Below are 24416 nucleotides of genomic sequence, written 5' to 3'. Positions count from 1 at the left end.
ATTGAATCTTCTTGAAGTGTCCCACCACAGGGTTTGTTTGGGCTGGAAATGTGCCTCTCTCACCCTGAGAATATGCTGTGTAGCCCTGTCTAATCCAGTCTTTCTTCTTGGTTTAACTGTCTTCAAGGCTTTACAAAAAAAAAAAAAAAAAATTGAGTGTGTTAAATAGATAAATTGCTTAAATATTTTAAGGATTAAATTTCTTTATATTCAGGTGAATGCTGAAAACTTTTACAATAACTCACTAACATTTTAATTTTGCTCTACTGTAACAGCTGGTAGTAAATGTCCAGGAAGATTGTCAGTGGCTCTGTGGGTTTCAGGAGTAAGAATCCCATTGCTCCCCTCTGGCTGCTTAGTTTAATGAGACTTCTGCAGGGAAATACTAGAACTTGGAAACACATTAGGAAGTTTTGACTGTTTTAGGAGTCTGTCATCTTAATATTCCAAAACTGATTTCCAAGAGTAGTTAAAAATTTTCATCCAGTTAATTCTGTATTTTAAAAGCTCCATTCTGCTTATTATCTTGTCTAACTTTGCCCTGCAATTTTGACATTAAGAGATAATAACCTAATATCCAAATCCAAAAAAGTTACACAACTTTGATGGTGAAACTTTTATGACTGAGGTTTCTTGGTACACAGAGGAGCAAAAATGTCAAAACCCAATGATATACGTCAAAGAAATGTGTAAAAAGCCATACTGGGATGTATGCTTGATAATTATGTAACTTTTCCTGCATCTTGCATTTCAGGAAAACACAGATGCAAACTGTTCAGACTCCACTAGATCCCACTTAGGGGTTTTGCTCAAAGTCAAATCTTTACATGAAAATACTGTACCCTGATAAGGTACATCTCAAAAGCAGCTCTTGGTTCTTGATAAGAAAGTGTCACTCTGGGAGTGAAGAGGGTCAGGTCTAACAGCACAGGCTGGCACATTGTCAGTCACTGAGTACATCAGCAGCAGCACACAGTTACTCCTGAACACTAAACACCAATACAATTCATGTGCACAACTAATAGCCTGGCAATGTTAGCATCTGTCTTGGATGTTATACTTGAAGCTGTTTTTTACATCATGCTGCTGAGAGTACCCATGAAACAACTATCAAGCATCTGGACCTGCTTCTGGGCCATCTGACAGATATTAGTTATCAATTGTGACATCACTGTATTGTATAACATTGCTTTTCTCTTCATCTGTACATAACAAAAGTATTCATAACTACATAGATTAAACAGGTCTCAAAATGTTCACTTTGATATTTTTCTTTAGTTCTGTCTATAGGTTGAAAAGAAGTAAAAAAGTGAATGCTGATGAGGGAACACCAAAAAAAATAGCATAGTAAAAAATATATCTAAACAAAGCAGGGAATAAGGATTGTTTGGGCTGTATGAGCTGAAACCCCTGCTGTAATGCTGGGATCCCTCTATGCACAAGTGAAAATACTGTAACAATTTATGTATTCCAAAAGCTTTCTAAGGAGCAGAGATACTGAAATGATAATTGTGGCTTAAATACTAGTGTCTGAGAAGCATACACAATCTGGAAAAGATGGAAATAAAAGTGATAAACAGCAGGATACTTAGGGTGGTGGGTTTCTCTAAGTAAAATTGCTATTACTTATAACTGTGCATTTGTGAGGGAGATCTCTGACAGAAGAGGGAATGGGTGGGTATTACTGTTGGGGTAGGGTTGGTAGTGTCTTATCCCCAGCCTGTTTTGACATTTGCTGGTGGAAGAATGTGTTAGGAAGCTACTGAGTCTTTTTAGAAAAACTTAGGAATATCCAGGTTTTTTATCTTAGAGGTGATAAGCAGGAGGCAAAACCCAGTTATTGGAGTGGAAGTGATGATACACTTCTAAAAAAATTTAAATTGCTGATTAAACAGCTGACAGTGGTTATTCTAGTTGGTTGTGTGTAATGTGTATGCATTTTGAATAGAACTATCATTTGTCACTGTATTTTGAATAGAAATATATGTAAATTGCCCTGTAACAGCTTCTGGATTCTAAAAGGGGAAATTTTAATGAAAAGATAGCTAGTTTGTGAATTTTGTTAAAATAGAGAACTAAGAAATTTAAACTCTAGAGCTTCTTTAAGCACAGGCCGTAGAGAGAATAAAAGACCAATCAGTGGAAAAAGAGCTGCACCTTGGAATACAAACAGGCAAGTGCAAAGTGGGGATTATGCATTACCAGCTGAACTGCCATGGCTGGGAGGAAATGGACCTTGGGTAGTGGTAAAGCAGCCCAGTAGTGAGAATGAGGGAAGAATAGTTATAGTCTCATATCAGTGTCAGATCTAGACTTAGCTTTTAGCCTCTCTGAAAACTGAGATGATGGTGACATCTAAAGGGATAGAAGCCAAACAGTCAGCAAACCTCAGGGTAATTGAACTTCATTTTGCAATAAATGAACTGGAAGCAGATTTGAGTTGAATGCCCAAGGGATGAGGAGTGTGTAGTGGGAGATGGGGATTAAGATGAGGTAATTTTCCACTGTGACTTGCAAAAGTGTTGGTGTATGAGACTGCTGCCTCAGTAGCAAGCTTCAGCTGGTATCATGTGACTGAAAGAAAGAGATACTCTAGGGACCATGGATTATTTACTAAGGTGTGACTTAAGTTGCCTTCTTTTAATAGAAAAATTATTTGAAAAATATCAAATATTAAAGTGAGAAGCTGTATAGAATACAAAAGCTGTTGATTTATTGTATTGGATTAGTTGAATGTTGAGAACTGATTTCTCTTGCAAAGAAAATTGGATTGATATTCTCTCTTTATCTCATTGTCACTTGTAACTTCCCCAATGCATGTAGTATGCTGCCATACATTATAGTTTCAGAAAAAATGGGATATGTGTGAAAGGTGTATGGTTCAGAAGAGTAGGTACTAAACAGAGAGCAGCTATTACCACTCTGATCTAAAGTTAGTGGAGTTAAGTCCTTGTTTTCTTTTGTGAAGCCAAAATGAAAAATGAGCTTGCATATTAAATACGTTGGTACTGAAAGCAGATTCCTCTCAGGGTGATTGGGATAAAATGGAGGAAGAACCAGGTGTCTTTGAAAGACTGTGTGATACAGGGCTGAAATTGAGTTTCTTCTGGAGATGCGCAGTTTGGCCCTACAGGGTATAGGGGGGTTCTGTGCAGAGAAGAATGGAGATTTGTGTGTTCTGCTTAATTGCACAATGACTGAGGCATCAGGGAAGTGTGATCTTAAGGTGAACTGTGCCATGGGAAGGGTGGGGCAAGGTTTTTATAGTTGATAATAAGTGAGACCTAATGCAGTCGTACATGGTACTTCAGTAAAATGTTCATATTCTTGCTACTTCTATTCCAAAACTGTCAGTTGTAACTGATGGAGATTGTTGGTCTCTTTTTCACAAAACTGTTCCTGAAACAGTCTTAAGAATAGAATAAGTGTCTCTGCAAAATATAAACAAAGGAACAGTGATGGCCCTTTACAGAATACAGCAGTAAAACATGCCAGTGTGGGCAGAGGACAATGGAAAGAGAAGGTAGTCTCACTAATAACAAACAAACAAAAAAAGGATGTGAATATTTGCCAATTGACCTTCTGGTAATTTAAAACCTTATGTTACTGGAAGGCGTTCCAGAAGAAAAATTAGAAATTATTTGCTCTGCTTCCACTGCACAAATTGTCCAAACAGCGTTTAGACTTTACTGGTTTCATATTCTTTGCCAAGAAGTTTGTGGCACTCTGCTGGAGAAATAAATAGCTTGTGTAAATTCTTACCTTAACAGATGCTTGATGCATCATTGTCTCTGCTGTCTCATTTGTGGTTACTAAAAAGGCCTTTCACACTGTCCCCTTAGGTTCCTGATGTCATCAGCAGCATAAGACAAGTCTCTAAAGCAGCACTGAAAGAAGATGCCAAACCAAGTAAGGAGAGTGAAGATGCCTTCTATGACTCCCAGAAGTTCGAGGTCCTGTACTGTGGGAAGGTGACCGTGGCTCACAAGAAGGCTCCGTCCACCCTGATCGATGACTGCATGGAGCAGTTCAGCCTGCACGAGCGGCAGCGCCTGAAGCTGCAGGGCGAGCAGCGGGGCGCCGAGCCGGGCTGGGACGTGTCCCTGTGCGAGGAGAGCGCCCCAGCTTCTCCCCTGGACAGCCCCTTCGAGGAGCCGGACAGCCCCGCCAGCCCTCCGGGCCGTGCTGCCACCTTCACCATCGGCAGCCACACCAACCTGGCCGGCCTGGGCGGCGCCCGAGGCTGCTTTCCCGAGAGGATCCTGGAGGACTCCGGCTTTGAGGAGCAGCAGGAGTTCCGCTCCCGCTGCAGCAGCGTCACGGCCCTCACGCACAGGAGGGTGCACGACGCTAACCTGAAGGCGCAGGCCCGCCGGCGGCACGCCAGCGCTCCCAGCCACGTCCAGCCCTCCGACTCCGAGAAGAACAGGACAATGCTGTTCCAGGTCTGTTCCAGGACAATTCCTCTTGGTTTTGTACCCCCTCTTCTCACCCTGTGCAGTTTGAGACAAATTTTGAAAGATGAGTGAAATGGATCCGGTATGGCTTCTTGATTTGTCATAAATCTTTTTGTATCTGTTCATAAATGGTTGGAACACAAGTAGCCTGAAGTTTCACCTCAACTCGTGAGCTCAGGCAAAATTTTAGAAAAAGTATTTATTTATGGAGTAATCACTTAAAGGAGCAGAGTTTTTTAGTGAAATAATTATTTTATATGTAGTTCTGGAGGATTGTGTGTGAGGGTGATATTTAGAACCTAGCTGAAAAACATGAATATTCTTTCAAACCGTGCAAACAAAACCTCATTTTTGAGCACTTAAAAAGAGAAAACTTCACATAAGACTTGCACAGCCTTGTGTTTGAGCCAGCCTCTTTTTGATAATTTGTATTAATGTCTCCTCTTGAGTATTCAAACATCTCTGCACTGATGGCTTCTTCCTACAGACTCCAATGGCTATTTCTTCTCTTGCCTGAAGTGCATTTCACATCTTTGGAACTTGTTTTGAGAAAACAGAAGCACAGCTAAAGGAGGTGACCCATAAAAGGAAAAATCTTTGGACCTTAAAATAACAGTGGGCTAAATGCCTGGATTTTGTCTTTCCATTTGTTTTAAGAATCATTCTTGGTTTTTATTCTCTTGAGGAAATGATAACTGAAGTGAGAATGCATTGCCCTTCAGAAAACCACAGCTTAACACTAGTAATGAAAAGGATTTAGCTGAAAGGATCTCTGAGGTCTGTAGAATAAATTCCATGGGCTTGAGAAGCAGTTTGGGAAAGCTGAAAGGTAGTTTGCTGCAGAACCTACTCTTCCTCATTTGGAATTAGTACAAACCAAAAAGTATTGTCTTAGTTTCTCAGCTAATCTACGGTATAACTTAAAAACCAAGAATTCCCAAATTTTGTTTTCAGCTTTTAATGTAGCCACATTGTTTCCTAAAGGTTTTAGTATTGTCTGTCAAGCATATAATCTTAGGACTAAAATAAATGGAAGAAAAGGTGGGGGAGGGGAAGAAAAGCTGTGTTTTTTCCAAGTCGTTTTTGTTATTCAACTGAGTGTATTGTTCTTGCTGAAATATTCTTACTCAACATGGGCAGAATTACAGCACCCTGGCACCCTTGTTCCTGCTGAGTAAGCTGTTGTGCCAAAAGGTACTCTATGTGAACAAGAATGGGCGAGATTCTGTCATTTTTGTTGCTGTAAATGCTATGCCCCCAAGACAGTCATAAATTAGATTTATTTTCTCCCTCTTAGGTTGGAAGGTTTGAAGTTAACCTCATCAGTCCAGATACCAAATCTGTTGTGTTTGAAAAGAATTTTAAAGATATCTCCTCATGTTCTCAGGTAAGCATTAATAAGATGCAATATGTAGATCATCAGGAGAAAAATATTTTATTTGCTCTTCAGCTGTATTCCCTTGCTGGTCTATAGGCAAGAGAAAAAAAGAAATGTAGAATTCTTTTTCCAGAAAAGATGAGTGCAAAATAACCCATCTGAGCTGTGTAATACCAGCAACTTCAATCATTCATCAGCAAACAAGGTATAAACTGTTCTGCTTTGGGAGAGTATTGGATATGTTTTTGGAAGCAGTTTAATCTCCATTTAGGATGCTCTGAGTGTACTGTTTCTGAGCAGCTAAGTTCCTGAAGCCTTCAGAATGAAAGTAGGAGAGCATCAAATCAACCCTTCAGAAAAAAAGCAGTTCACCTGCATCATTTCTTCTGGAGAATATGGCCATAGGTGTACCTAGCTATGTTCAGTAATAAATAATCTTTTCTTGTAAGGTTAAATGCCAAGGCTAAGGTGTTCACCTTTCCATCTTGCTCTTGTTCAGCGCCAGTTACTACAGACACTTTTAGCTTTGAGGTCTTACTTTATTATCTCTTTTCATTTGCCATGCCACATCATGACTTCAGGCCTTCTTAAACATGATTATTCTAGTTTAAAGTACACTTTTGGCATTCTCTAAACCTGTATTTCACCCCCAAGTGCATTCATTTTAGTGCTAATAACAAGTCTTCTCTTGCATGACTGGGCTATCAATGCCTAGACAAATTAAGAATTAAGCAATACTTGTAACTCAAGTTGTGTCTTGAGCTACCTGCTAAAGATCCAGGTCTGTAAAATGACCACATTTTAACTACAATTGTATTGCTTTTGGTAGAGGAAAAAAGCCAATGCAAATGCAGAATGGGACAGTATCATCTGGCAGTGTAGTAATAGCTTTGTAATAAATAGAGATCAAAATGATTCTTGAAGCAGAGGTATGGAAAGAATTTGCAGATGACTTGGGTCTTCTGCTTTTTGGGTGTACTGAAGTGACACTTCAGCTTCAGGTACTGGGCTCCTAGGTTGTATTTACATACTTATATAATAGTTAAACAAAACAGTCCTAAGAGGGAACAGCCTTTTTTCTGCAGACTTTAAAGTATGGTGACCAATGAGACCATGGAAACCATCAAGGCTGAACTTCTCATCATAAAAATTTGTACAGTAAATAGTGTCAGGTAATTCTGTGTGTTTTTCACTCCACCTCTTCACTTTCATTTGGAGCAAAGCTTCTGTTAGTTTGCATTCTTCAGTAACTCAAAGAGGCACTCACAATACTTTGAGGATTTTGTTTGTTTTTTTGTTTTAGTTTTGTTTCTTTTAAACGCGAAACGGTTACTTCAGAGTAGGGGTTCTGTGTTCAATAGAAATAAAATATTAATTTGTTCAAGACTAAGCATTGGTTGCATAAACCTCATCAGTACTTCCTTTAAGAACTTGGTGCTAGCCCCAGGGCTCCTCTGTTCTGATTTATAGAGCAGTGATTTACTATGTATTGTGGGACTGTGGCTTAGGAGTATTTGTCCTTCCAAGCTTTACAAACAATGAAAAGGAGATGTTATTGCCAATTTGCATTCTGGATTCTCTTAGTTTGGTCTAATAAAGGTATTTTATAGTTTAAGCATGGTTGAGCTGCTGCAGTTAAGTAATTATCCACACTCTTTATAATTGTCAAGCAGCAGAGGTGATAAACCTCTGAGTGTGCAGCCTAAACTAAGATATCAAGTAGCTGTAGAAGTTTTCTTGTTGCAGCCTTCCCCTTGAGGGAACCCAGAGCAACAGAAAACTTGGCTCCTTTGCCATGACCTCTTAAAGCTGCTGTCTTAAAGAAATGTGATGGAAGTACTGTTGATTTGGGAACATACTGTCCTATTTGTGCTTCACTAGGGCAAGTGTCACATCTGTCTCCCCCCTCAAATGTTCTCCTGTGGAGTCTGAGAAGTCAAGACAGTAGTAGACTTGTTCAGGCACTGTCAGTAAGGAGGGAACTGGCATCTCACCAAACCACCTTTAATAAATATGTTTTCTTGCAAAACAGAGGTCAACACCTCACTGTTCTATGGATCAACGTGTATATACCTGACCTTTTTATTTTATGCTTTTGGAGACTTCATATGTCATGAGAAAATGAAGTCAAGATTAGTTGGACTATGGTTCAACTAAATGCCATTTTTGTCATCTTAAGTGGCACAAATGTGACTTCTGGAATTTTGTTTTTAAAAACATCAGTGTATAGTGACAATATGTTCAGTCTGTCACATGTTTTCTGCAGTGACAGGCAAGTGCTTTGCCTCCTCCTCTCTTTTATGATATAGATGTTTTCTTTGGAGATGGATCCAAGCAGCCCTGTTCTGATTTTTGTTGTATTTGAACTTGAGGGATTAGGCTTTCATTTGGAGAAAATCTACTATTACCATACTCAGATGATAAAAACATTGGCAAAAGCTTTAACAATAGTGAGTCATGTTCCATGAACTGAGACTGGGAATATAGTGCTTCTTAGGAAGCAGCTGTCTTTTCTTTGATCTTCTCAGTGCTGTTTTTAGCAAGGCAACATTCCCTGATGAGCTGTTATATGGAGATCTTTAAAAAAAGTGTCAGTAGTAATGTGTAGTAAATCTTGAAACTTCTGGTATGTAACTCTCAGTCTCAAAGAATTTATTTCAGAATTTAGTTGGGATTCTGTATTTATTTCAGAATTTAGTTGGGATTCTGTTATGTTGCCACTCATTCCCTTTTTTTTTTTTTTTTTTTTGGTGTAGTCCTAACATGTGTTACAGGAAAGCAAGAGTCTGCTGCTACCCTGATACTATGTTTTAGCATGGCTTGTAGCATCAAATTTTCACTGTGGAGGCAATTCCAAATACAACCCAGTGGTCTTTAGTTTGCTTCCCTGAAAATCCAGTTTTGCTAATGGAATAAATTCTGGTCCAGATTTGTTGCTGTAGAACTTTGGTTTTGATTATATAAAGATCTTTATGTAACTTAAATACAAAAAGCAATTTTTAAATAATTATACTACCTGTAAAATAGATCATTAGGCGTATGCATTTATAGTTATTACAATTTTTGTAGACTGTTTATAAAATCCACTAATGCTGTTTTTAAACTCTTTTAGGGTATAAAACACGTTGATCACTTTGGTTTTATTTGCCGGGAATCTGTGGAACCTGGGTTAAGCCAGTATGTTTGCTATGTGTTCCAGTGTGCAAGTGAGTCTCTGGTGAGTAATTATTAAAGATCCTTACCATTTCATCAGAGCATTTCCAAGGCATTTCCTGAATAGGAGTCTCTGTTATTCTGCTGTGCCAGCTGAGCCTCAGTGCTCACATCTGCTCAGGTGCAGGACATCAGCTGTGCCCATGCAGGTTTGCAGTAGGAAATGTGTGCATTCTGATCATACACAGCCACATCCTGATACTCTGCTGATGCATAGATCAATAACAAATAGATGAATCCATATGGGTGTGCTCATGCATGCAGACTGTGAGCATATTGGGGCTCTGTATTTGATTAACTCTTCCAATTGTAACTTTTGAGAGACTTGGTTCCCTGTTAAACATGTAAAGACATATTGAATCAGTAACAAAGCTGGTGATAAAACCCAAACATACCCTTCAGGGTAGGATTTAAACTACTGGCTGACCCTGCATGTGTCTTAAGACTACATCTGACTTTAGCTTTTATCCTGTAGTCTGTTTTGTTCCTCAGGAGAAGAAAGTAGCAGCATCTGATCACAGAAGGAAAAAACCATAGTATTCCTGGATGTATATAACTATAAAAAAGTACATTGGACATTGTATCAATTAAATGAAGTTCCAGATGCCACTGATTTTACTGATAAGAGATAGCTTAATAGTGTGAGATTCATACAGGAAATACTTTTGGCTACCCCATTTTTATTTTAAAAATGTGACACTTTAAAAGAAGTTGGTTTCCTGTTCTGAAAGGTGTTTGTTTCTGACAGTGCTGGTAACAGCTGCTAACTCTTTCTCAGATAAACTTAAAAATCACTTTTCTAGCTAGCTGAAAATGTAATTTGTTAATCCACTGACTAGCTTGAATAGATTTATATCAGTAAAACTTTAAATAGCTAACAGCTCTAGATGTACAGCTGAGGCTGCGTTTTTGTCAAAACGGGAGCTTGCTATGAAATCAGCTTTATCATTGTACTAACAGGAAGGTTACATCTGACCTATTGATAAATCTGACTATGCATAATTCAAAGGCTTAAGTGGTTTTTATGTTTTTATGAACCTCTTTGCTTATTCTAGTGCTGATACGCATGGGTATGCCCACACTGCAGTGTGAAATAAACATTCCTGAGCTACTTTCAGATGCAATCACTGGGATCCTGGTGGCAGTTCAGCTGTGGCAGGGCAGAGCTTTCCAGATTCAATTTCTAGGTGTTTTTGTCCTTTTTCCCACACAAGTGACAGACCCTCAAAAAAGTCTGTATGTTTTTAATGTTCAACTGGATGATTTTGGTCTTAAATATTTCAGCTTTCTGCTCCCTGCTTATAAAACAAAGTAATAAGCACAATGAGAACCTGATTGTGAAGTAGAATACTGATTTTGTTCCTAAAATTGTTCTCAAGCTGCTGTCTCCCTCTTTCCTTGCTGATCCTGAGCAAACAGCTTTTAATAAGCATTGTATTCCCCTGAAATACAGAGAGGGGAACTCCAAGTGCTTTGTGTGCCAGGTATGGGAGCACATTTGAATGAGTGTGGAGAAATGCTGTGTGCTCAACCTTAGGGACAAATTGAGCTTTTCTTGTGCTGTGTTTGTGGTGTAGTGGCAGAGGAAAGATCAGGGCAGGCTGCAGGGCAGGCCAGCAGCACTTAAGGGCATGCAGTGATTGTAATGAAGCTGGTAGGCAGTCTGGGATCCAGGAGAAAAGGGAACTGCTGTGGGGGGCTCCTGTCTGCCAGCAGGGATGGCTCTGTGGGGTTGGTGCTAAAATGGTTTAGTGGTGGGAGGACAGAGATTAAGAGGGGACATGTTTACAAGAAAGACTTGAAGCTAAAGAAATTAATGTTTTTTATTTAGCCAGCATATATTCAAGCCAAAACTTCTCACTTGCAGCCTCTTAAAATAGTGGGTGCTTTCCCAGTAAGCTTGAGTAGCTGCAGTGAGACATCAAAATCACACTGTCTGGCAGAACTTTAAGATAGTGATCATCTACAGAAAAGGCAGAAAGCTGGGAATTCAACCAAATTATTTAGAAAATAGCAAATGCCTTTGTATAGTTTTATCTTTTTCTTTAATTGTAAAGCAGCTGAGATGTGATTTATAAGTCTAATTTTGTGTACATGGCATGTATTTTTGTTTATATACTCTTTTCCCTCCTTTCCATACAGGTTGATGAGGTAATGCTGACCCTGAAGCAAGCCTTCAGCACTGCTGCAGCCCTGCAAAGTGCCAAGACACAGATTAAACTGTGTGAGGCCTGCCCTATGCATTCATTGCACAAACTTTGTGAAAGGATTGAAGGTAGCAGCTGAGTTTATCTTCTAAATGTGCTTTGCAAATTTTTCTAGAGGAATAACTTAGGCAATGTGAGAGCAGAGGTGAAAGTATCCCAGTATGTAATTCTTACTGTCACTTTGCTTCTCTGTGTTTAGGTGGAGTGCTAGCAATTATGATACTGCAAATGAATATAGTCTAGCTTCTGTTCTAAATACATACTCTTTCATCATCATACCTCTCTTAATCAGAGCAGCAAAACCCACCAGCTGACCTTCCATTTGTTTGTTTGGTTTTTTTTTCTCAAGTTGCATGCTTTCAAAATGACTCACAAAAAGATGGTCATGATCAAAAAGGATCTTTCTTTCCTGTCTGTTCCTTCTTTCCTGTGAGGGGTTATTTTATCCTTCTTTGTGTTTATTCCCTCACACACTTCAAAAACTAGTTATATTATGGGAAAATAAATTATTAAGTTAAAAGATTAATATATAATTTAAAAAAGTTAAGACAGGTATGAATAGACAAACTTTTGTACTGTCTCTGGAAGTGAAGTATGCCAGCACACATGCAAAAAGTCTTACAAGACAGAATTTTTTAAAAACAGTTAAGATCCTATTTTTATGGTCACTCAGCCATGTGTCTTTGTAAAGTATTGTATGCAAAAAAAAGTAAATACGTTACAAAAATCAAATAATCTTGTGTTTTCTGGTGTGGTTATGGTGGTGCTTGATACTTACAGTTCTCCCATTCATTGAAAGTCACTGTTGCCACTTGCTTCCCTCTGGTGGATGAAAAGCTAAGTGTAAAATCACAGTGAGGTGAAATTTTGCTAGGCTGTGACTTACAGTTTCTGGGTTTAACAACAGGTATTCAGAAGTAGTAAAGCTGAGCTGGGAAAGTTTTCTGTAACTGTTAGAGGCTGCTGTATAAGGCAGTGTAAGTAACTTAAAAAGTTCGCAGTATCAAAATAAAATCTCTCTTGGGGCAGCAACTAGAGAGAGTACTGTATGTAGTAGTAGCTACTATAAGCTTTCTATTTAGTGACTGAAAAACTTATTTTAGTGTCCCTTTTTTTTAAATCCACCTGCTTTGAGTCTAGACATTTAGCAAAATCAAACCTAAAGCTGTGTGATTTTGAAATAAAAATAATTAATTTGTTCTGATTACAATTTTTTATGAATGACATCTACCTTAGATGAAAAAAAAAAATTTCATCTGGTTTGAGGGATTTGTTTTCACTCACATTTTTTGTAGCTTCCTAGAATTACCTCTGTGACAAAATGTGCACTTGATTGAATATCAGAAATTCTTTCCTTTATTCTTACAGCTTTTATGCTGTTCTTGTTTTTAAAAGTGTCTTCAGTTCTCTGATATGACCTCTACTCTATCCTTTCCTTGGGCAGAAAGGCATCTAAATTTTTCAGTAAAAAGCATCTTAAAACTTCAAAGTATCCTATGTATTGATTATCTCTCCCATTATAACCCTTTCCTTCTCCTTTCCCATACAGTTGTCAGGCTTCCAGCTGTCAGTGATTTCTTGTCATTAGGACAGAAGACATTGTTGGAGTAGGGAGCACAAACTTTTATACAGGAGTCAGCCACCTAGCTGCTGCTGGTTATATTTTTTCTTGCTAAAGAAAGGAGACAAAGCCATGTGGTTTAGCAAAACCTCAGTTATTTTATATCATGTATACATTGGACATACAACTGTCATATATTTAACCTGTATAAACTCAAATGCAGGTTCATATCTTCTACTGTCATTTTGCTCAAAAGTGTTTTGAGAGATTGTTTGAGGATCTTTAATGGTCCATTCTTTTCCTAGGACTCTATCCACCAAGAGCCAAACTTGTAATTCAGAGACATCTGTCATTGCTAACTGACAATGAGCAAGCAGACATTTTTGAACGTGTTCAGGTAATACCTTAGAGGCTGTTCTTCCTAATTTGAAAGAGTCCATGATAAAAGGGACTGGGTATTTTTGCTTTAGATTTGTTTGATTTGTTGTTTAGTTTATCTAGAATTTACTATTTTTCCACCAAAAATCATACTGAAATAACATGCTCCAACTTAACCTCATGTGTGATACACTGCTGTTGGAAAAGTTTTGTTTCCCAGATTTGCTGAGATACTCTGTTCTTATGTAAGAGTATAATTTTTGTTCTGAGCTTAGTTTTTCATCTGTAAACACGTTTCCCTGCTTGAAAGTGATGTGGAAGTAGGCTGAGAGCAGGAGGGACATGCAGGTATCAGGAACACGTCCGGAATTTTCAGAATTTTTCTTTTTTGCCTTACTTGGGCACAGCATTCTAGTGTAAGTCGATATACTCTAGTGGATGGAGTATGCAATGATTTAGGCTTCCAAAGGCTGTGCTCCTCTCTGGATTCCTGAAGAATAGAGTGGCTTGATTTCCTTATGCCACTTAGAAGGCTGTAGACTAACAGACAGTCTTAGAGAACAAAATTATGGGCATAAGGCTCCCTTCTCTCTACAGCCTGCAACATTTTTCAGTTTTTGTTCTGTCTTGCTCAGGAGTGTGAAGGCACACAGACAGAATTGCAATTTGCCATAGCAGTGCTCTCTGGTGTTTGGTGTATCAGTGTTTCAAGGAATACTACATAGGAAGGAAAAATAAGCAAGTCATGACTTCAAAGACCAACTCCTTTGTTTGCTGTTGCTGACAGAAAATGAAGCCTGACAATGACCAGGAGGAAAATGAGCTGGTGATCTTACACCTCCGTCAGCTCTGTGAGACTAAGCAGAAAACGCACATCCACATTGGTGAAGCGCCATCGGTAAAGCTTTGTGTTTTGTCTTATTCCTCTCCCCCTTCCCACCCTAGTAAAATGCTGTCTTAATTACTTGTAAGACCACTGCCAGATTTCTTCAGGAGTACCTGAAGCTGGGTATTATGGTTAAGAAAGGACTGTACAGGAAGAGAAATCTGATTTAATTTATAGTGGCTCACCTGGATTTTATAAGTTGAGGGGACATACAGGGGAAGAAAGACAACCAATTAATTTTATGTCTGTATTTCCTTATAGTGTGAGAATAATTCTTCTTTTTCTTTCCCCCTTGATCCCTATGCCCAAGCAATAATATCTAGGAAGAACAGGAATGAAAAGGGCATCAGTTTTAGTTTAAGCTATGAACTTGCAAAGAAAATGGGCAACAGTATTGTTAAATTGGTATGCTTTTATAGTATAGTGGGATGGAATGTGCCTTTAACTGGGGTTTGGTTGGTTTGTTTGTTTGGGAGACTGTTTTGGTTTCTTGTTTGGGGTTTTTTTTTTTTGGAAGAAGGGTACTATGTTTGTGGTGTTTTATTTAAAATAAGGCCAAGGGTACTTTGTTTCTTATGTAACATGGTTCACGTCTAGTCTTTGGAAACAGTCTTCACAATTAAAAAAAGAATTGCCCAAGCTGAATAGTGTCCTTGCCCATTTCAACAGGTCATTTCTAACAGTGCAGTTCCAGAAAACACCACCAGTGGTGGCCGGTTTAAACTTGACATTCTGAAAAACAAGGCAAAGAAATCCTTGACTAGCTCTCTGGAAAATATCTTCTCAAGGGTAAGTTTAACAACTCATTATCATCAGCTGTCCCAGATATCCTTGACAGTAAAGACCTATCAGATTTTTCTTTGTTTTGTCCTCAGTCTGATAAATGCTTAATGAAGCAATATCCCTGTTGTGAAATCTGAGTTACAGCTGGATTGATTGTGACTTAGCTGTATTAGAAAGTTTACTATAAGGCCACACATACTGAGGGGAAAAAAGACAAATTTCTGAATAATGAATATTCATTGTAGGTGGCAAGTGAGCCAGCTGAGTATTGTTGGATATGTTGCTTCAGAATAAAATTCAATCAGAATGGTTGCATGATCCCATAAAGAGACATGTAATTGGTTTTGCAAAGTGTGAGTAAATGTGCCTTGCATATATGGGAAATCTCTCTGTTGTGAGAAATAATACCTTCCAGCTTATAGCTACAATTGCTCATATTAGGCACTAAGAATCTTTAGAAACTAGTAACAAAGTTCCTTTTACAGAGGGAAAAAAGCCATAGTCTTAAAAAGTGAGTTGATCTTCATTTTAATGAAGAAGTTCCTAGCCAGATATGATGTGAAATTGCAGGTAACCACTGGAAAACTCTTACATTAAGTAGTCTTTTGGTAAATGAATGGCAGGTTTTGCTTAGTGTCCTCCACTCAGAAAGGTGAGTCAGAGAAGAGCCATATATCTGAAGAAGGCTGTATGCCTGGGATCCAGTGTGTCATTACAGGGGAAACATGATGAGCTGAGTACAGGATAATTTGGACCAGTGACATTAAGTTCCTTCTGCTAGTAACTTCAAAAGCACTAAGTTGCACTTGTCCTGCAGCTTACATGGACATGTCATAAAGTAACCTAGGATGCCATGGATGTTCCTATAAAGGAAACAGAGTACTCTTGTCCAGAGAGAATCCTTAGAACTTACAGGTAGGTGTCCATTTGATCTAGGGCTGAAACTAGCTTTAAACTCTCCTGGTCAAATTTGACCTCTCTTCTGTAGCAGATTTTACCAACTAGGGACTTGGTCTCAATATGGAGAGAGAGGGAGTAACTGTATGTAAAAGAGAGCAAAAGAGTGATGGCAGTCAGAAAATTCATGTGATTTCAGCAGTTTGGAATATCATCAAATGGTGACATCTACAGTCATGCCTTGGATGTGTCTGGTTTCTTTTCCACATCTAAGGGACATGTGACTAGCTAGTGATCTAACTCTAGTGGTGGGTCACTAACCCTGCAGTGGCTGTGAAAGAACTCAACATTTATTTTTTTAAAGCAGCATTCATCATCTTTTTACAGAGAAAAACTTCAAAATAGAAATTAGAAGTCAGTATAAGTTGGGGAGAGTCTTAGCCTCAATCTTAAGAAAGTTAGAAAGAGAGAAGTATATAGTAACCAGTATCTAGGAATGGATGGCTTTTAAGTGGATGCCTTTATAGCTAGGTATATAGCATCAAGTGGCATTTTAAGCACTCACTACCTGCCTTAAAAAACATGTTGGTTTCTGTGCTCTGGCTTCACATAGTCAGAGGAATGTCACTTCTTCACTTGTTTGTTTTGCTAGACTGATCTTATTTTCATGAGGTTTGGACCAAAAACAGGCTTCCTAATGAGGTACCTCAGAGAAATAAATATAACCTTTCTTTGACCTCTTGAACATATTTCATCCACTCCATGCTGCAGTAACCTCTTCTGTAGTTCCTTCTTAACCAAAAAGTCCTTCTTACAGTGCCAAAAGTGTGCATTTTCAAAGGTAGTGAGAACTTCCAACTTATACTTTGTTCTTAGTTTTTTTGGAAGATTCAGTGAAAAAATGCTTCAGACAGAGTATTTATTGGTAATGTGCTAAAGTGGGATAATGTACTTAAAGAGCACTCTAAGTTTTGAAAATAACTCTTACCAGGAAAAAGGAGGCTAAATCAATTCTGATGATGTTGACAAAACTTCCCCTGCATTGCAAACATACCAAGAGGAGCTTTGTCTAAAGTTTCCCTAAAACCTAGGCTATTTTTCTCCTGATAAAGTACTGAAAACAACTTGCTTCAGCAGTCAGAAGTGTCCAACAGCAAACATCACCAGGCAGTTAACATTAGGAATAAAAGCTAGTAAAAAGTGTTGTGGATCTATTTTCTTTTCTTGTGAAACTAAAGGACTGTTACAAATTCAGCAAAGATCCTTTAGCATAAATTTCTAGAAAGTTTGCATCAGGTTTATCTGCGTTATAAATGAAAAATTTTGTCTTGTCTGGTGCTATTTGGCTGGATTTGCTGCCAAGACAGCATTTCTCCCTGGTTTTAGTTTTTTTGCTTTTACTCCTTTTGCCCAGGTGGATATAATTTGTCTGAAATATTTAGATATTGATAAAGTGCATCTCATGGGAGTGTAGTGTGTCCGCTGCATCCATCAAGAGCAGTGCATGCACAGTACTGAATCCTGGAGTTTTTTGAACTCAGCTGTTTGAGCCGACTTAGCTGTTTTGCCTCAGAAGTGTCAGGAAGTACTCACTTGCCTCAAACAATAGAGCTGCAGGTTTAAAACTCCTGAGAGCAATGTGGGAGAAGATGCAGTTTGGCCAGCTAGAGATGTCACTTTTTGTAAAGTGCTTGACACATCAAATTCCTGAACTGTCCTGTGTTCAGCTGTGGAGGTGTTGCTATCTTTGCCCAAGAAGAGGAGCAAGACCAGGTTAAATTTGTTGCCTTTTTTCTCGCAGGGAGCCAACAGAATGCGGGGCCGCCTGGGGAGTGTGGACAGCTTTGAACGCTGCAGCAGCCTGGTTTCTGACAGAGTACGTAAGGAGTCAGCTCAAATGAGCTCTCATGCAGCTCTCAGTGGAGCGTGACACGGCGCTCTGCTGTAATTTGAAGGAAGTAGAACAGAGCACATCAACATACAAAACTCAAAGATGTTTCCACTGAGAGGCAGAGGGTGTAAGAAAGCTGGGATTTATGCTGACTTGAAGCTTCAGCTTTAATCTGATTGCCAGTACTTTTTTTCCTACACTTCCCTTGCTTTTACAAAAAGCAAGGAATTTTTGGTTTCTGCCTTGTTTTACTGAAGTAATTAAGTAAGGTCATGTCTCAACAAAAGGAAGTGCTCTGAAGGTGAAGAATCCTTTCTGTAAGTAATAGTTGCTTTAGGGAAGTAAGAATTTTTGACCTAAGCCCAGCTGTTGGGGATGCTGAATGGCAGCAAGAGGGCGGAACTCTGTTCACTTTCTTTTTGTTTCCTGTTTTTAAAGTTTTACCTCACATGAGGGTTGGTTACTGGTTTTCCCAGGAGGTGAAGATTCTGTTATGGTTTTCCTGCTACAGTTGCTCATAAACTGGCTGTGCAATAACAGTCTCTCTTCCAGGATGTCGCTGTGACGGTACAGGAAGTATGCTCGCGATATGTCGAGGAAACTAGCTGAAAGCAGTTTCCCTGCCTTTTCCATCCCTGTGTTTTCCCAAAAGAGACAGGTCTGGTAGCTGCAATGCCAATCCCTGTGAGAGGATGCCTGGAGTAATTAGTGTGTTTGTGTTGCGTGTACAGCTTTATTCCTCCCTCCGCTTTCACTTTTTGGGAGAAGGCCGCTGCTGGTTCGGAGCGAGCTGTCAAAGGATGTCTGCTTTGGGTGATAATTAGCATACAATAGGCCATGACCCAGAAGGGGAGAGGCTTTGGTACCCCGGCGCTGGCTGCCTGCGGGTTAAGTGACAGCTGAGGGCACGGAGCCTCGGGCCTTACTCCGCCAGCACTTCCTTTCAGGACACTTCTCCGGGCGATTCCCCGCCAGCTACTCCTCCGGCGTCCCCGGTGTCCTCGGCCTGGCAGGCGTTTCCCGAGGAAGGCTCGGACTCCCCTCAGTTCAGGAGGCGCGCGCACACCTTCAGCCACCCTCCCTCCAGTGCCAGGCGCAGGATCACCTTCCAGAACGGCCGCTCGCAGAGCGCCCGCTCCCCGCTGCTGCGGCAGAGCTGCGTGGAGGCCACCAGGTGAGTCGGGCGTGCCGTGACACCTGCCCGCGGTCCCCTGCCGTCCCCGCTCCAGCATCACCCCCTCCCTCCTCCTGGGGGCTGCAGCAGCCCTGCCTCTGAGACAGCACCTAAGGAGTTCGGTTCAGGTTGGTTCTGCACTTCTCCGCGGTCGGTTTGTTCATTTGTTTACTTATTTTCAGCCTGCCTTCTCTGCCTCTTGAGTAGTTAGGTACTTTGCAGTCACTCAATAATCCCTGAATTAGTGGTTCAAGGGAGGCATCAATCCATCGCCAGCACCAATCTATTTATTTATTTATTTATTTATTTATTTATGTTTTTGTCACCTCTGAGCTGAGCCTTTTTGGCTGTCTTGTTAGTCAGACCCTTTGGAAAAGAGGCCCCCAGTGCTTTAAGCAGCAGAGATGGCAGGCTGAAACTTTAATGCCAAGGATGAAAAAGGTGCTAACAGCTTCATGTGTCCGTAGCCGTGTTAGTCAAATCTCACAGAGACTGTGTCCAGAATTAAAACTGGTGAGGAGTCTTGCAGAAGGATATAAGGATTAAACACATCCAGTGAACTATGAGGCATGTGATTTCCCTCTGTAGCTTCCCTCTGTAACTTCTTTCTGCTTCCTTTTTGGAGACTCTCCAGCTATTAATATATGGAACACAGTTCCTTCGCTCAGCAGAAGAGGTCCCCACAATTCATTGTGGGCCTCTTTGGTTGTGCCTTCTTTTTGTCCTCTATGCTGGCTGTAAGTGACTATACAAACTCCAAACCCTTTACAAAACTCAGGCCCAGATGAGCTGAATTTTTTTTCTGTTGGAGGATCACATACTCCAGCCTATTGTCTGCTTCAGTGCTTGGCTATAATTCTGCTTTTTTGGACTCTTTCTAAAAATGGCTTTAAATAATAATTTGTCACCTGTTTGATGTCTACATTAAAATATCAGTGTGAATGCTGCACCAGTTAATAGAGAAGGGCAAAAAATTTTATTTTGTTTCGGGAGAATGGAATGGAGTGAAGGGTAAGAAACTAGCCTTTGTTGCATTGTGTTTCTAGAGAGATAAATAATGTGTTTTTTACTGAGATAAACTTTTTTCCCACTGACCGTGTTGTATGCAAACAGGAAACCCTGACAGTTCAAAGTGAAGGACTTGCTGACTGCATTACTTTGTAATAACTTGTAAGCAGTCGCTGATTAAGTGGCATCAGCAGATTTTTAGTCAAAACAGTTTGTGGCAGTGTGGTTCTAAGATGGGATTTTTCGTTCTTTCCTTTTGAGGATTAGTCATAAATATTAAGTAAAAGAAACAGAATTTTTATCTCCCTTTCAATACTAAATAATGTTTAACTGGAAAGTAGGACTACCTTTTTTAATTTAATTACTTCACAAAAATTTATCCAGAAAGATTGCATTTATATAATCTCTGCTTCCTAATGTGTAGATTACAAAAGCAAAAGAATATAGAAGGGGAAGAAACAGTGCGGTTCATATTATTGGAAGAAGGTTTCTAAGGATACTTTCTGAACATTTAAGAGATTCCTTTTTTCTGAATTTGCTTTGGCATTAAATAAAGCTTAAGAAATAAGGTAATCTCCTTGTTATGCAAAGTCATTGTAAAGTTTTAAATAGAAATCAGCTGTAACAGCAAAATCAATATCCCCAGGGAAGATGCCCAGGAGTGCATGTGGTACATTTTATCTTCTGGAAAACAAAGTTACTGTAAGCCAAGATGAGGTATTTGGCCAGTGTCTCTGCTCAGGGGTTTTGTGGTTGTGTCTGAGTCAGTGCTGACCCTCTGCTGTGTTCTCTTGTTGCCTGCACAGTCCTGTGGTCGGGGTTCGGCGCGCTCTCAGTGAGAGTGAATCTGCGTCACCTGGTCTCCCCTCCTCTCTCTCTGCCCCTTCTTTCCTGAAAACCTTTTACCAGGGCTCAGGAAGGTTGCTCCAGCACTCAGAAAGTGACCTCTCCAAGAGGTGAGAGCATTGTCTCCTGCCTAGTTCTCCAGTGCCACTAGCTTAACAGCAGGATTCCCAGTGGAATGCAGCACATGGCATCTCTCCCTCTCTGCCTTGTGCTCTGCATTTCTAACAGACTTCCTTGATGCAAATGGGCAAACAGGCTTTTGGATAAAAAAGTCTGTTAAAACTAAAGGCTTCTATGCTGACATCAAGTAGCTGTCACCTATTTCTGTTGCAGTGTTGCAAATTTGCTGCATTGGTTTGTCACATGAAATGCAGTGGATTTTAGGAGTGTTATGCCAATTTAATGCTTTCTCTGCTGAATGCAAACCAGCATGATCACTGGCATGGAAAATAAAAAAGAGCAATGGGAAGAGTGTACAGTACTAATGTGGGTTGCCTGTGCATGAGGAAGGGGAAACCCCAAGTAAACTAGATGATACTAACTGTGAGATGTTTGGAGAGAATTAACAAATAACTTCCAGTTGAAGAGGATTTGGAAAGAAGAAAAGGTATGAAAAGTGGCAAAAAACCCCCATACCTGTTTCTTACAGACTACCTCTAATTTGGATTCCATTCCAGCTTTGTTTCTCAGATAGCAGAGTTGGTCCAAGCTGAGCCAAAGCACAGCTCAGTTTGCCCATTTTGTAATGGACACCATGAAACCCAGCTTTCTGGGTTTGGGGAGTGAAGGATTGAGTACTGTATGAAAACTGTTTTTTAATGCCAGATAATTCCAAACTGAAATTTCTGAGATTGGAATTGGTTATGCAGGCAGGTCAAGGCACTGTGAACTCTTGGGGTGAGGAGATCTTCAAGGAGTAATTCTTAGAAAACCACCATGTTTCTAGTTAGGTTTTACAGTATGCACATTTCTGATATTATTTGATCTTTAATTTGTATGGAGACTCTTGTGAAAATGGGATCTCATTAGCTATAGGCCTTTCAAGGGGAAACTGGGTCACCTGTCATGGTGAGGAAATTGCAGTAGCAAGAGTGCACTGTTTGCATCTGGTTGGGTTTGTGAAGGGAATACAACAGAGAGAGTCAGAAAGAAGTGCTGAGTGAATAATGCTGATAATGTGATAATGGTCACTGAGGTAATCCACCACTTCAACTGGCTAGTGGAGAATGAAATATATTGTCCAACTAACAGTGGCCAAAACTTGCAAATGTATGTTATGCCATCAGGTTTAGGAGTGAGAGGAAGCTCTCATATTTTACAGTGTTTTTTCTTGTGGGTTTCTTCTTTGGTTTGTTGGCATTTTTTTGACCTTTGGTTCTTTTTCTTCAGAGAGGAAAGACTGCTGTCTATCCCAGTAGGATCAGTGTGAGGTGTTCTTAGCATTCTCAAGTGAGCGAGTGTAGATTGGAAGGTTGGAATTAAGCACAGTGTGTCAGTGCTTTGCAATCTGCAGACTATAAACTGTTTGAGTGTTAGGAGCCCTAATTAAAACTTCAGTGCATTTTCCAGAATAATCCTGGTTGCTACACATTTCTGAAGTGTGGAATTCCTATTGCACTGGAGAAAAAAATCTGCCTTTCTTCTTTATCATATAGCTTTGAGATTACACATGATGCAGCAGGCAACTTTTCTTGGTGTTCTGTCAAACTTCAGTGTGCAAGAGCAGAGACAGTTTTAGTTGGAATTAATTTTAGAAAGATTTTTTGAGTTGTAGCAGTCAGATGGGCTTATACAAACAGAGTGTTACAGAATGACATGGGATTTTTTCTTGGTTTTTTTTTTTTTTTTTTTTTTTTTTTTTTTTTTTTTTTTTTTTGTTCGTTTTCTTTTGTTTTTTTAGGGCTTTTTTATTGAATCACAGAATGGTTTGGGTTGGAAGGGACCATAAAGATCATTTAGTTACAGCCCCCCATATAGTTTCTTTCTTTAAGGAATGAACAATATAGTGAATTTTGACATCAACATAATATTTATAGGTGCCTTCAGAATGTTTTTATGACATTGTCAATAAATTTCTCTGGAGAGAAGGCTAGGGTGGAAATGATTTCCACATAATCTTGACTTTTGACAAGTGTGTTGTGCTGCATAGGACAGAATTGCAGATAAGGATTAAAAAAATTGTCTGGTCAACATAAAGGTAAACAAGACTTTAATATAAACATGAAAGCAGCACTTTTAAAAATGGAGTGACCTTTAGTGCAGGTTTGACTAGCCCACAATTTCTCTGTTCATTGTGTTGCTGTGCAAGGATCATTTAAGCTGAATTTGAACAGATTCCTTTTTTAAAAACAGCTTCATATCTCATGAAGGAAGTAAAATACTTGAGAATATTCTTTAAACAAAATAGCAGAAAGTAATTATTCAGAATAAAAATAGATGACAGGAGTGAGAACCAGTAGGGGGTGTAAATTGGTAGGAACTGGTTTTTCTTCTTCCCAGATGGGAGGAATGCCTCATGTATTAGTCTTACATATAGGTGTCTGCCAGCTTAAGTGCTGGGAAGTTGAATTCTATACTTGATCTGGGGGATTTCGTACCATCTCAGCCTCCAAATTGCTAAGTAGGTTGCATTGATTCAATTGCCACTTAGAGCAGTCAAGAGGAGGAGTTGAAATGAAGGCAAAATGGGAAAAATGCAAGTCGTGGCATGAGCAACAACAGTATTTATTCACAAGTCATTTGGCTTTCATGGACCCGAGTGCAAAATAATTCAGGTAAGTATTATGTAGAGTTTACTAGAAATGGGGTAGCATTTAGGTTTTTTAAATATCAGTCTTTGGGAGCATTTTAAAGAACAGTTCTGGGAAGAGATTTAGATAATTAAAACCAAGCAATAAGCATATTTGTAATCTGACCAATTTTTTAAGATTTCTTCTTTCTTTTTTTTTTTTTTTTTTTTTTAATTTTCTTCCGCTGAACTAGCTGTCTCATCTTCATGCTATGCATGACCTAATGGAATAGTGAATGGGTGAAACTGAGTTGCAGTTACCTGAGATGGAACCTTCAGTACTCTGTACTCTTGAGTTATTGCTTGGAACAACTTAAGGATGAAAGTAGAGACTGAAATATTTGAGGGTTTATATTGAATTTACAGCTGTCCATTTTTTATTGTATACAAGCTGATAAATGCAGTTTGGTTTCTGTATTGGGTCAGAAGTGTAGGGTAAGCAGCCCTGCAGAGAACCAATATTCTCCAAACTAAGTTGTGATGCATCTGTCGTAAATATGCAGAGTATTACATTGTTATCTTTTCCCAGAGATTCTTCCACTAGGTGACCTTGCAGCATGTTCCCCTTGTAGAAGGAAGATGTCCACCTAAGATGTCTGCTTAGGTGGTGGTGGAAACTCCTCTCTGCTTTTTGGTAGCAATGACTGATCTCTATTTAAGAAGCTGTTTTTCTTGTTTTGGAGATGCTTTGGCTTAGTCTCTCCACTCAAATGAATAAACCTCTTTTGTGGGAGCTGATAGCTAATTTTTTTTCTTTACCCCCACCCTGTTTAGAGAAACTGGTTTTTGCACCAGCCTCCTGAGTCTTCTCGTTAGGGTAGGAGACACTACCATTTTACTCTGACTTCTTCCTGCTTTTGCTCTGTAGGGTATTGTTTCACACCTTCAGATCTGTTGCTAGGCTAGGAGTTGTCTTGAAATGAGGAAACTCTTTGTTCCCTCTCCTAAA

General features: G+C 39.4%; 1 protein-coding gene across 3 annotated transcripts in view; it reads left to right on the top strand.

Annotated features, from left to right (window-relative positions):
• Positions 1-24416, top strand: part of TBC1D4 (TBC1 domain family member 4) — a 95158-nt gene that overhangs the window by 50256 nt on the left and 20486 nt on the right. For 2 of the 3 annotated variants that reach the window (XM_056494483.1, XM_056494665.1), the window contains exons 2-11: positions 3843-4445; positions 5755-5844; positions 8948-9052; positions 11191-11323; positions 13122-13213; positions 13982-14092; positions 14750-14869; positions 17562-17636; positions 18599-18825; positions 20640-20789. In XM_056494483.1, coding sequence (XP_056350458.1) covers positions 3843-4445; positions 5755-5844; positions 8948-9052; positions 11191-11323; positions 13122-13213; positions 13982-14092; positions 14750-14869; positions 17562-17636; positions 18599-18825; positions 20640-20789 — 1706 coding nt within the window. The remainder of the gene's footprint in view (positions 1-3842; positions 4446-5754; positions 5845-8947; positions 9053-11190; positions 11324-13121; positions 13214-13981; positions 14093-14749; positions 14870-17561; positions 17637-18598; positions 18826-20639; positions 20790-24416) is intronic. The other variant, XM_056494577.1, reaches the window with a different exon arrangement.

The sequence above is a fragment of the Oenanthe melanoleuca genome, chromosome 1, assembly GCF_029582105.1.
Source record: "Oenanthe melanoleuca isolate GR-GAL-2019-014 chromosome 1, OMel1.0, whole genome shotgun sequence".
NCBI lineage: Eukaryota > Metazoa > Chordata > Aves > Passeriformes > Muscicapidae > Oenanthe > Oenanthe melanoleuca.
This window is presented reverse-complemented; position numbering and strand designations above follow the sequence as displayed.